General features: G+C 56.3%; 2 protein-coding genes across 10 annotated transcripts in view; one reads left to right on the top strand and one right to left on the bottom strand.

The window, feature by feature from the left end:
* Positions 1-12222, bottom strand: part of CTBP2 (C-terminal binding protein 2) — a 169274-nt gene extending 157052 nt beyond the window's left edge. For 3 of the 9 annotated variants that reach the window (XM_024985464.2, XM_059881723.1, XM_059881716.1), the window contains exon 1: positions 11464-11694. The gene's annotated coding sequence lies outside the window, so the exon portion shown is untranslated. Of the gene's footprint in view, positions 1-3383; positions 3474-10989; positions 11080-11463; positions 11695-12000 lie in introns of those variants that run through there. The other 6 variants (XM_024985462.2, XM_059881719.1, XM_005225833.4 and 3 more) reach the window with 4 other exon arrangements.
* LOC132343991 (collagen alpha-1(I) chain-like) lies at positions 2497-6826 on the top strand. Its single transcript, XM_059882147.1, has 2 exons — positions 2497-3955; positions 4947-6826. Exon 1 carries the CDS (start codon positions 2497-2499, stop codon positions 3766-3768), a length of 1272 nt encoding a protein of 423 aa, XP_059738130.1. The 3' UTR covers positions 3769-3955; positions 4947-6826.
* Positions 12223-13162: the final 940 nt, after the last annotated feature.

Consider the following 13162-nt stretch of genomic DNA (forward strand, 5'->3'; position numbering starts at 1 on the left):
CTGTCATGCATTGGAGAAGGAAATGGCAACCCACTCCAGTCTTCTTGCCTGGAGAATCCCAGGGACGGGGGAGCCTGGAGGGCTGCCGTCTATGGGGTCGCACAGAGTCGGACACAACTGAAGCGACTTAGCAGCAGCAGCAGAACATTCCTGTGTTGTTTAGTTGCCCTAAGATCCAGCCACATCCACCCTCCAGGCTGAACGACCCCAAGGAAGCAGCTTCTCCACTGAGCACTGCGGAGGCCTAAGAGGTGGTGAGTTGGCCCAAGGCTGATCCCAGCAGGGCTGCAGCCCGCCACACACCCCCACTTTCCCATGGGGAAAGCAGAACGGAGAACCTGTTCAAAAACTGCAGGGGGGGTGGGGGGGCTTAGACAGAATCACGGGGCATAATCCTGACCCAAGCTGGCGCTGAGCCACCACACTGGGGCTAACCAGGTGAAGTGGTAAAAAGAACCCACCCCGAGCTGCCCTCAACTCTCTGGGAATAGGCAGAACCCAAAGTTTGAAACAGGCAGTCTTTAGCATCCCTTACCACCATCCCCCGCCCACCCTACTGGAGCCCTGGGGCATCAGCAAAGAATTCAGGGATCTATTTCCCAAGCACACACGTGTCTGCAAGCACACACGTGTTCAACTAAAGGAAGAGAGGCGTTGCAGGGCAGGAAGATAATCTCATAATTAAAGGAAAGCCTGTTTTTCAGGAAAATCTCCATCTCGTGGGGACCTTACCCTAAAGGAAGCCAAGGTCAGTCAGAGCGCTCCCACATCACCTGCTCCGGGTGCCTTTCAGGTGAGTTAATCACTCAAGGCAGGGCCAGTCTCCAGATTTCAGGACACACCCAACTTTGTGCCATTCCCTTTCAATTCTCTGATAGCCTCTGTGAAAAGAAAGCTGCTCCTTTTGTTCGGGAGTATTCATTCAAATTCCTTTCCAAGGCCAACACAAATGCAGGGCAGCAACCCAAAGGAGGTTTACCCAGCAGAATCAAGTTTCTGGGCAGTTTTTACAGGAGTGGTGCAAACAAGACTATTCCGATTAGGTGAAATCCTCACCATCTCCCTGGTCTCTTCTCCCAGATTCCCCACGATGAACACAAGGGTTCACTCCCACTGGAAGACGTGCATAATGAATCCAGCAGGAAAGAGGGAACAGCCAGAGGGAGGGAGGGGAGCGCCCCAACCACCTCCAGCCCTTCCCCCAAGCAAGGGGAACCTGCCGGGAAGGAGACTGAGATTGCTCACCCGGACCACAGACTTGTAAATCCGAGCCTTACCTACTGGTAGAAAAGGCACCTGGCCACTAAATCCAATTTTACCACCAAAAAACCCCAAACACTGAAAGCTATCCACATAATCCCAGGGCCAGCGTGTGTGCGTGCTCATGTACACACATGTGTGTTTGGGGGAGGGCTGCCCTTCAGCGACATCCCCCAGATAGAGACAAGGGAAAAGCGGATCAGGAGGACAGAAGGGGTCGGACGTGGGGAGCACAGCAAAGCCACCCCCAAAGGCACCCAAGTCCCAAATCAAAAGCCAGAAGAAGCCTCAAACAATCACAGAAAAACCAGAGCCAGGTGGAGCTGGCTTCTGGCCCTCTAAGTGGCTTAACCTCCCGCCCCCGACTCTGCTTCTTGATTGGTGAAACAGTGACCATTACTTCTGCCTGGGAGAGGCTGGACCAAGGCCCTGTGCCCAGCCCTCAGGGTCCTTCTGGTGTCTGGTCTTTGCCTGGACAGTGAGTCTGTGGTCCAGAGGGAGAACTCTCCCCCCACCCCTGCACTCAACAGGGCCCATCTACTGAGCCTCAGGCTTCTGCTCAGCAGCCATGCTGTTCATTAACTCAGAAAGCTGAGTGAATTTAAAACAGGCCTGGTCCAGGAAACCATCTAGAAACCCTTCGTTGGCATTAGATCGTGAGATCCCAACAAAAGACCACTAATCAAAGACGGAAATTAAAACAAGCCAGACTTCTCATAGCCCCATGTGATCTGGAAGGCAACTCTGGGCCTGAGAAAGACCATTGTTTCGGTGAAGCCATCTGAACCCTGGGGAGAAAGTGCCAGATGTGGGGCAAGCCTTAATGCTCACCTCCCCTCTGCTCTCAGGGCAGCGGGGAAGAGCCCCCCCACCAGGGGGCTGGTCCTCATCTCCAGGAGCTTCTTTAAGTCCCAGCTCAGCCACCTGGAGGGCAGGAGCACGCCCTGTTCCCGACACCTCACCCACCTTGTTGAGAAGGTTCGATGCAAACACTGGCCAAGCGTCTTAGTGAGAGTGAGAAAGATACTAAACAGAGGCTCAATAAAGGGTAGTCCGCAGTGTTATCACAAAAACAGAACAACGACTTAAATAGCCCGTAAGCACTACTTGGGTAACAAGTTAAGCCTGCGGGGCGAGAAAGCGCCAAACAGAGAAATTCCTCCTCCAAGGAGAAGAGGGGTGCAGAAAGGAAAAGTCATCCCGGCTCTTCACTTTCTGGCCGCAGCCTCTGGTCACATGGCCCATCCGGCTCCCAGCCTGGAGAAGCCTGCAAAGGCCCGGGAGCCCTCGGAGCTACGGCCGCGCTCTGCGCAGTTCAAGCGAAATACCCCGGATTCGAAGGTGGCGGCGGAAACTGCGGCCTCAACACCGCCCCAGGGACAGGATGCGGAGCCGGCCAGGCCCCGGCCAGGCATGGGACCGTCTACCAGCTCGTTGCATCTGAGCCACCATCGTGCAATGAACGAACCTCCCTGTCCGGTGGAGGGGGGGGGGGGGGGGGGGTGGCGGGCGGGACCACACACGACTCCAGCTCTAAGGTCCCCGGAGTCTGCGATCGTCGAGTGGGGTTGGCTGGGGCACGGTCTAGAGGGATACCTGCTTCTGCTCCAAGCCTCGCTCGCGGGGTCGGGGCCCACCTCGGTGTCATGCGTCCTCTCCCGGCTCCTTCCAGGTACCGGCCGGGGGAGGGGTGGCTGGCGGGGGCTGGGAAGGGCGCGGGCCAGCCCGCGGGTGGGCGGCCGCGAAGGGGAGGGACCCCGCACGGGGCTGCGGGAGGTGGGAGGAGGAGGAAGTGGGCACTGCGGGGGGGAAGGGCCATCTCCAGCGCCTCTCGACGGCGGCCCCGCAGCGGGAAGCGGCTCCCTATCTACAAGTGAAAGGGCGAAGCGCCGGGGGAGGGGCGCTTCCGGCAGAGTCGGGGTCAGCTCTGTGGATGGGGTGGGTGTGGGGGTGGCAGGTACAACAGATAGCCGAGGGCCCCCTCCCCCGGGGGCAGGGAAGGATCGCCGGGGCGAGGCCGCAGGCGGGCGGTCTTCGGAGGCGGAGCCTTCAGGTAAGCCAGTCTGGAGGGGAGGGAAGGAGCCGCCGGGTCCGCGGGCTCCCGGGGGTCAGGTGGACCTCACCTTCGGGGCTGGGGTCCCAGAAGCCCCGAACCCCAGACGCCAGGAGACCCCGTCCTTCCAGCAAGGCCCAGCACCCCGGCTGGCGGGGCGCGTTCGGGGCGGGGCAGCCGCAGACCACGCCCCCCTCCAGGTAGCGCGCGGCCAGGTAGGGCGGGTTTGCCTTCACCCAGGCCCCAGCTTTGCCCTCCCCGCAGCACAAGGTCGAGCAGGGGCCCGGAAGTCGCCCTGCGGTCAGTCTGGGCGAGACGATGGGGTTCCCCGGGCGCCCGGGGCCCCCAAACTCCAGCTACGGAAACAGGAGGCGGAGATCAGCCTCTTTATGACTTGGCAGAGGCAATTCAACCTTTCTTCCTCGCATAAAATAGGAATTGCTCTATTTACCTAGCCCGCAGGAGCGTCGTGAAGATTAATGACTGTGAAATGTTCTTAAGATCAAAAACATTCTGAAATTTTACTTGTAGGCACTTATATGTCCATATTGCTATCTGCACGGCAAAATATACTCTTTATTGATTGCCCCCCTGGAGTGACTTCTAGCCCACGACCACAAAGCGCTGAGGAAATGGAATCAGGTACATCACTGTGTCCTTCCTGTACCTGGAATACGGGCAGAAAACGTGGCATCCACACTGGGCCTCTGGCTTCATCCAGGCCCCAAGGGGCAGCTGGAGGAATCAGCCAGCATTGCAGCCCACACAGTTCACTGTCTGAAGAGAAGCTGGAAAGAAACTTTCCAAAATGTTTATCACACCACCAGGAAGAAATCACAGCATTCCTACCCCTCAGTTCCTTAGCAGCTGCCCCCAAGCATGGGCTGCCCTTGAGGTGTGTGTGTGGGGGGGGGGGGTCTCTGCTGTTTGGAAAACCTCTGCCCCACGCAGGGGCCCAGTGGTCAGTCAAGTTCAGCCAGTGCTAGGAGCCCACGCAGCCCATCTGGCCTGGAGCTCCCACAGCAAGGCCTCCCTGGTGTCACTAGCTCTCTGTCCCTCCCAGCAAAGCATGCCCGTGTGACCAGGCGAGGCCGCTCCACTTCAGTCCCCTCGACCATCCCTGGAAGGGGCTTTCTGAGCTCCGAGCCCACCCCAGTCCCCTTACCCCCTCCCCCATCCCACACCCCCTTGCTCCCTGCTGGCCCAGGCTGCCCTCCAGGTGGGCAGACCCGGAAGGTGCAACACCCTACGGGCTCCTCACCATCCAAATGGGTGTGAGGCCCACCTGGGGCTGAACAAGCAGACTTTGTTTGCACTTCTGGACCGACCGCTCTAAACACATCCATTAGCCAAAGAATCAAGTCCCAGCCAGGGTTCCTTCAGCAGGAAAGGTGCACACGGTAAAGGTGGCCTCTACCCACGACAGCCAAGGAAATTCACCTGAAGGTCCTCCCGCCCCCTACCCCCATCCCTCCACACAGACTCAGACACCTGGGGCCGCTACAAACAACACAATCACTTCCAGGTTGGATGCAGGGCATTTTCACCCATCAAGCTTTATAAATTGCCATGCTTGGGGAATCAGGCCAGAGGAGCTGACCTCTATGATCTCGGTCTCCTGTTCTTTCCAAAGAAACTTCCAGGGATTCCATGACTCCATAATGAAGTTTTTGTTCGTCCTGTGCTGAAGTCCAGATTTCAGGCATGGCTGGAGCAGAGCAGTGAGTTTAAAACCCTGTGGCCAGCCTGGGCACTGCAGAGAGACCTACACATTCCCCATGTGACGAACTCTGTTCAAAGGCCCTTCCAAGATTCTGCCACAACCTGGGCTGGGATGAGACACAGAAAAGTGGCCACGACTTCGAACCAATCTTCAAGCCAATTAATAGCAACTCAAGTCATAACTAAGGATTTACTTTAATGCAAAAAGCACCTTTCTGAGCACTTTTGAGAGGGAGGGAAAGTAACAATGTAAAGTTTTGTTGTTGTTGGGTTTTTTACAAGCCCAAAGGATTTTAAGAATCACAGGGTTCTGTTGGAAAGCACCGCCTCCCCCCATCCCAAGACATGTTTGGACTCTCAGTGAACAACACCCAAAGGCAGGCTGCCCACCAAGTTCAAGCAACAACAGCTATTCGGGATTAACATCCCCTAAATACCATCCGATGGTCCTGGGGATAAGGAAGGCTCTATTACTACCCAGAAGCAAAGTCACAATTCTCCGTGAAAGGAAAAGCATCCCTTACATGAATCCATGAGTAAGAACGCAGGTGTCTTATCACTGTTGTTGTGACTATTAAGCCCAACCTTAAGGAACCATCTGTTACATTTCGTTACAGAAACAGTTAAAGCAGACCATTTCTAAAACATTCACTCAAGGAAGAACCGGGCTAGATACAGGTGGAAAGTCAACTGGCCCCCAAAGTTGTAACCAAAGCTCCTCACCCCAATCAGAACGGGCATCAATCAGGCCTCAACAAGGAGCCAGGGCCACACTGCCCCCAGTTCTGGGAGGGGCGACAAAGGTCAACAGGAGTGCCTGCCCCTGTAGCAAGAGTTTGGGCCCCACTTGGGAACCTCAGCTCCCATGTGCAAGCAGGAAGCTTGGTGAATGGAGGAAGAAGATGCAACTCAGAGGAACGTTTCCAGAAATAGCAGCAGCTGTGCAGCAAAATACAAAAATCCAACAAATACTCATTTTCACTGCACTTCCCCTAACACCACAACAAACCCAAAACGACTTTAATGTGAGGGAAATAATAAAAATAAACACCACTGCTTCCTGTGACTTCAGATGCCTTGATTTCTGGTAAGGGTTGAGTATGATTTCTGAAAATTGCATTCCAGGGAGACAAAAAGTTTGCCTCGTGTACGCTTTCTTTGAAGAACCCTGTTACCTGCTTTCAGAATCTTGTCTCCAAAAAAGTAGATCACTGAGAAGAGAAAGCACACAAAGTTCCCTGGCAGTCCAGAAAAGACCACCTTCTAAGAAAAAATCTGGAAAGGGAGCAGGCCAGCGGCTGGGCAAAGTCGGATGACTGCGAGCCTGGTTCCCACCCGTGTGCAGCTCCTGAAGTTTGTGTGTTCCCGAGCAGTTAGAGAATGAAGCTGCCCCTTGGCTCCCACTGTCAACATTCCGCACAAACAATGGCCTGGCCGCTCACCATTGTACATTCTGTATTCATCTGCGAATCCCGGTTTTTAGCACAATGTGCAAAGCCCTTCTTTTCACTGGTGCAGTCCTGAAGGCCCAAGTGTAGCTGTAATTTCGGCTGGAAACACTAATAATGATGCTAAGAGCAAACTACACATGAAGCTGGGACGTTAATTTGTTCAGATTATTAGAGTCACACTGATGGCACTTGGATACTACTGTCCATTAAATCATGATCAAAAGAAAGGCTGAACACCTTAAAGATGGTTCTGAAGTTTTTAGCAATTATTAAGTATAATTTTCCAAACCCAGACATAGGTATGTTTTAAAAAAAAAGAAAAAAATCCCTTTCATGAGTCTTTGATACATATTCCATCAAACACACACTTGAACAAAAATTAACTTCAAAAGGTTAGGTGAGGGTGGTAGGGTGGGGAGTTTTATATTTTTCCTTCTTTCCCAGGACGCTGTAACTTTAACTGTAGCAGCGTAAATTAGGACATGCTTACCAGCTGGAAAGGAGAAAACTGATACTGCCCAGGCAGTATAGCCTCTGAGAGCATATCCATTCCAGCGTTTTCCTGCGCCTGCTAAAGTCTGCAGGAGGGGAAGTCCACACAAGCATTCCTTAGCTAGCGAATCGCACAGGAACCTTCTTGGAGAACAAGGCGCAGCGTTTCAATACGCGGTGTTAAGTATGAGTAGTCTATTCGAAGGGTCAAGCAAACTGCACTCCCGTTTTCTTAATTACTACGAAAATGCGTTCCACCGCTGTAAGTGAACTATCAGCCAGGCGGTGGAAACACTACCGGAATTGTGCTCTGAAGAACAGATAAATTTCCTTTCCCAAACATGTCCTATATGAACATATATTTGTGGCCAGTATCAGGAACACGAGACACTTGGACTGCTACTTTCGCCGATAGATCATTCACAGAGGGACCCAGGCTTGTACTCACATACCTTATGGTGACAGCCCTTCTCTATCGAAATGACAGTGGTAAAAAATGACAGCTGGGGTGGCCGTTCTATGGTTGCTGTAAACGCTTTACATTTTTTCCATTTAGGGAAAAGTGTTAAGTGCAAAGGGGATAACTTTGCCTTCAAAAATGATTCATAATGGAGAGAACGGTTGGCAAATGGCTTTGGGGCGTTAGACCCCAGCGGGGCCACCCTTTTGGTTTTGAACCTCAAGGATTTCCAATGGTGTGAGCCAACCTGAGCTCCCTTGGCCAGAATATTTTAACAGCAATAAAATTCTTTCCCACTCCTGCACTGTGCTTAACGCAGTATGTTTAACTATGTACACACTCATCCTTTACCTGGTCGCTGGCTACTCAGAGCACTAAAAAAGTTCCAGGTTAACTTTGCAGTTTTGTTTGTTGCTGTTGCTGTTTGTTGCCATTTCGTCTCTCATTAAAACACTTTTCAGACTTATGAATAGGATTTCCTTCTGGAGTTTTACAAGTCAAGAGTAAACGTATTGATTATTCCCTGAAAGGGTAACTGATGGCTAGTTAATCATTATACAGATAGCAAGTTTTCCTGTTTCATCTTGTGTACACGACCAGATTAACAATGCCAGGGAAAGCAAACTCGACTTTGCAGGAACAGGTGTGCCCTGAGTCTTAAAAGGCCAAAATATCTCACAAAGTATGTCACTGGTGTATTTTTACAATGCTAGTAGTATTTGTTTTTAAGTAGCCAAACTTTTAAACTTTTTTAACTTTAAAGACACACACTTTGCAAATATTTCTTCACCTAGTCAATGACTAAGTGCCAGACATAAGTTGCAATTCCAGCCCCCAAAAGAAACCCTCTAAAGGACAGAGGTTTTTGTTGGGTTTTTTTTTTTTTGCTGTTGTTGCTTGAATCACAGATAAGAGATGGTAATTCGCCTTGCCCCTCACCCAGGAGAACACCCAGTTAAGGGACAGTTTCAAAGATCCCAACTGAAATCTTAAATAGTAGGGCTCTGAGCTCAAATCCACAGAGCTACAGAGAGCACCCTCCACCCAGCTGTTATTAATGCACAATCAGAAAAGAGGACAAAAACAAACCTAGCTTTATCTCCACCCCCCCCCCCCGCACCCCCTGCTTTATCAACAGGAAAAAGAAATAAACCAAAAGGCACCTAGTCAGATCCAAAACAAGCTCCAAACCCAAGATTCATAAATTTCCTCTAATAACTGTTTTCTACAGGGACAAACAGGGGTCCCTACCCCTCGGGCACAGAAAACCAATCAGTGTCATAAATTCCCTTTGCCTTCAACCCTCACTCCCTGCTACCAGGGACAGAGTTGGGGGAGGGGGTGACCCCGCATAAACACTTGCCCTAAACCCCTCAACGTTCTACAGAAATATGCTGGCGTATTTCCTTTGTTTGGTCCTGTTATACTTGATCAAGTGTGAACTATTAAACTGGTTTCATTAAAGGCAAGTGCATTCACAGCTAGCATCTAACTTCAATGGCAACTGGAAGCATATTTTGCAAGAAGGAGGGCCTGGTTTTTTGCTTGAAATCTACCATCTCATTAACTTTTCTTTTGGGGGCAATAAAAAGGGCACTAGGGTTTTTACAGGAGAGTGTCAGAGCCGCACAGAGATCTGATGCTAGACAAAAGGATATTTAGTGTTTCAACTCTGGGATAGGGTCCCTGGTACTTAAAAAAGAGAAAAGAAATCCTGTTTCAATATGAAAGCTGCTCTGACTGAAAGTGTTAATTAGCATTTTGAATATTACTTTGTAATTGCTCTAAAAAGTACCCTTTGAAATCAAATGATTATAAAAACAAGATCCTTAAAAGTCCCATTACTTCAAAATGTAGGGGGAAAAATTTTTTTTTAAATCAAAACAGTGGAATTCTCCTAAGCACATGAAAACTGAAGTTCTACTTTGAGAACCATGGAGGCAGAACAGCAGTTAAGAACTGAAAACGAGGTAAATTTTAAACTTGTCTTTGAACCCAAGCACCTAGCAGAGAAGAGTGTCTTCTTTGAAGGAGTAGAAAAGTTTGATTTATTTCACCAAAGTCGGGAGGCAGAATCACTTAGTAAACTAACCAAAATAAACGTCCCCTCCAAATTATCCATGTCAGATAAAAATATACCAGTCTCTACAATATCCAACAGAATTGCAAATAAGGCACTTAGCATTTTAAATTCTCAATGCATATTTATAGGATAGAATTCTCTGGTCTACCCTTCGAGCCACTCACGTCTGACTCTCTAAGAACTTAACCCGATCTCCAGTCTTCAAATTAAAAAAAAAAAAAACGGGGAAAAATCCAGAAAGATGTGTTTACCCCGGAGAGAGCAAGTGAGCCTGGCGTGACGACGCAGGCCACCGCCACCAACCTCCACCGCCAAGGACGCAGATCAAGCGGGGATTTCTACGAAAAATTCCTTTCACTTGTTAAATACTAAGCACGGGGACCCTTAGAGCCAACAGCTGCTTGGGCCGCCTCCGGAAAAAGTATTCGGGGAGCTGGGAGCACTACATACACTCGCGGGCGCACTCACACTCGGTGTCCGAGACCATCGGCGGCGGCGGAAAGCGAAGCCACCGGAGGGAGTGTGTGCGCGTGTGTGTCTCGACGCGGCCGGCGGTGACCGCGCCGAGCTCCTGGGCCCGCGGCCTCCCAGCACCCGGGCGCTGCGTGGGCAGAGGGCGACCGGCCACGCCGCGGGCCTCTCCGGCTGGTGAAGGGCCACCGCGCGCCCCGGATCTCGCGCGCCCGTGTCCAACTTGCCCCGGGGAGCTGGGAAGAGCGCCAGGCAGAGAAAGAAAGGCGCTTCCCCTCGGCCGCGCGGGTCGGTCCGGCGCCGCTGAGGACAAGGAGGAAGAGGCGATCGCGGCCGCTCGGCTGTCGCTGCGCCGCGCCGAGTCCCCGCCGCCCGGGGCGCGCCCTCGCCAGCCCCTCCTGCGAAACTTTTTCTTTTGGGTTCGCCCCACCCGAAAAGTGCGGCCAGGGCGGGGGGAGGCGGGCGGGCGGGCCGGGTTCGCGGCGGCCGCGGCAGCGGCGGGCGAGGAGGAAGTGGTGCCGGCGCGAGCGCGGCCGGGCAGAGGAAATGCCCGGCCAGCTCGGCCCCCGCCCGCGCCCGTCGCCCGGCTCGCCCCGGGCCCCCGCCCCGCTGCGACTTTGGCGGGCCGAGCCCGGCGCGGCAGTGGCGGCGGCGGCAGCGGCGGCAGATGTGGCCCGGCTGCCCGGAGGAGCCAACAATGCGGGGCCGGCAAAACAAAAGGGTTCCACTTCGCCTGCGTTCCCGTCTCTCACTTGCGCTCCCGGGGCGCCGCGCGGGATCCCCTGCCAGCAGGGGCCGCTCCCCTGGGGGCCCGGAGCCGCGCGCGCCCCGTTTTCCCAGTGGACCCCCCGGTCCCCTCCCCCGCCCCCGCCCCGCAGGCCCCAGGCCCCGTGCGCTCGGACTCCCGGTCCCGGGGGATCCGGCCGTATTGTCCCCGCGGCGCGCCGCGCGCTCGGCCTGGGTCGCTGGCGGCCCCCGCGCGCGCGCGCGCACCCACCGGCCTCGGGGAACGGGAGCCGGGGGCGCCTAGGAAACCGTCGCCGAGAGGCCGCCACCGCCGCTGCCCTCCGGACGCCGCCGCACTCGGGGTTTCTTTTTTTTTTTGCCAATCCTGATGGGAAGGAAGGTGACCGCCTACTTCGCATTCATCAACTCTCATCACAACAACAAAAATCCTGGCGCAAACAGCGGCCAGCGGGCGCGATCGGCGGCGGCGGGTGGAGGGGGGGACGGCAGGCAGGGACCCCCAGGCCTGCGCCCACCCCTCGAGCGCCGAACGGGGACACCGGGCCGGGGGTGGGGGGGGCGCAGACCAAAGATGTCCTCGGATGCCGGCTCGGTGTCCTTCGCCCTCCTCCTCCTCCCCCAGTGGCGCAGTGAGGCGCGGGCGCGGCGCCCCCCAGCCCGCGGCTGCAGGTGAGGCGGGGGCGGCAGCGGCCCCAGCCCTCCCCCAGGCCCCCCCCCCCCTTACCTCGTCCCGGGCCGCCGGCGTCCACGGCGAAGGGCGCCCACCCGGGAGGCGGCGGCGGCGGCGGCGGCGGCTCCCGCCCCTTCCACCCCACCCGGCGGCGGTGGTGGTGGCGGCGGCGGCGGCGGCTGTGCGGGCCCCCCGGGTCAGCGCGGCATGGCTCCCGGCTCCGTCCCTCGCTCCTCGGGCCGCCGCCGGCTCCTCTGGGCCGCTCCCGGGCCACCTTAAAATGACACACGCACACAGGGACACACACACAAAAACTTAATCTCTCCAGCTCCCCGCCCCTCCCCCTCCCGGCCTCCCCTCCCCTCCCCTCCGCTCCCCACCCCAGCCCTCCCCTCCCCTTCCCTTCCCTTCCTCCTCCTCCCCTCGCCGCCGAGCCTCTTCCTACTTCCCCACCCACCCCACCCCCTTCCTCCGCCCACCCGGCTCCCGATCCTCCCCAGCCCGGTCCCGGCCCCGCGCCCGCCCGCCCGCCCGCCGGGAGGGGGCCGCCCTGGGGGTCCCCGGCCCGCACCCGCCCCGCGCCGCGCTCACCCCCGAGAGGATGCTGTTTCCAACTTGGATCGGGTTGGGTGGGGGGGCGGGGGAAGGGAGCGTCCGGGAAGCCGAGCGCCTCCCGGCTATTTGCTCTTCTTTATTTGTTTTCTCCTCCGGGGAAGGAGGAGGAAAACGAAGAGAAAAGGAAAGGGAAAGAAGCGACACGGCCGCGTCTCGCGGTGGCCGCCGGCTGCGCAGGAGCGAGGCGGGAGGCGAGGTGAGGGTCGCCGCTCGCTCACTCCTCGCTCCCTTTTTTTTTTTTTTTTTTTTTTTGGGCAAAGGCGGGGTCTCTCTTTGCAAACCAATGACACAACCCCACATGGGCCGGCCTCGCCCCCTACAGATACTCCTCACTACAAATCGGCTCTCTCGGGGGATTAGTGGCTCCGCGAAAGTGCACACGGGCACGGCGGGCGGGCGAGGGGGCCGGGCGCGGCGGGCACTCCCCGGCCTGGCCCCGCCCGGGAGGCCCTGGAGACGCGCTGGGGCCTCGGGGCAGGGGCCGGGCGGGGTTGAGGGGGGTCCTGCGGCCGCGGCCGGGAGCCCGGCCCTCCAGCCGCCCTCCTTCCTCCTCCGCCCCTTCCACGTGGGGCCCCGGGCGGCCGGCCACGTGGGGGAACTCGAGTGCGCGCGGGCCTTGGCGCAGCGCCCCAGGGTGGCCCTGGCTCCGGCGGGCCCCTCGCCAGGCCCGCGGCGCCGACCTGCCCCTTTCCCGGCCCCGCGGCTCCAACTTCCTCCCGGGCCCCTCCGCCAGCCGCTTCTGCCTTCTCAGGCCCGCGGGGTCAGGCGCGGGCCGGCCACAGGGGGCACTTGCGCTCCCCAAATCCGGATCCGGGAGACGCTTGCCCGCGCCTGGCCCGAGGGGCGGTGGATGGCTGTGGGTGCGCGCGGAGGGAGCCCGATGTGCTGGAACTCGCAGCGGTTGTGTTCCCTACGAGAAGCAAAACATTTTTTACACATTAAAAAAAAAAAAAAATGTTCCTTCCTGTTGCCTGGTTCTCGCCGGGGCTATTTTTAAAGCCTTGCCTTTGGGTGGGAGCTCCGGGACCCGCGGGACGGAGGCGCTCTGCGGCTGGGTACACCCCCCTTCACCCAGCCCCAGAGTCGGGGACCTGGGCTCTTGCGCCGTCCCGGGGCCCCGAGGTTGGTGTCTGGACAC

This window comes from Bos taurus, chromosome 26 (genome assembly GCF_002263795.3).
Source record: "Bos taurus isolate L1 Dominette 01449 registration number 42190680 breed Hereford chromosome 26, ARS-UCD2.0, whole genome shotgun sequence".
Taxonomy (NCBI): domain Eukaryota; kingdom Metazoa; phylum Chordata; class Mammalia; order Artiodactyla; family Bovidae; genus Bos; species Bos taurus.

Coding starts and splice junctions, on each gene's coding strand:
- LOC132343991 (XM_059882147.1), top strand. CDS start 2,497: ATGGCCCATCCGGCTCCCAGCCTGGAGAAGCCTGCAAAGGCCCGGGAG.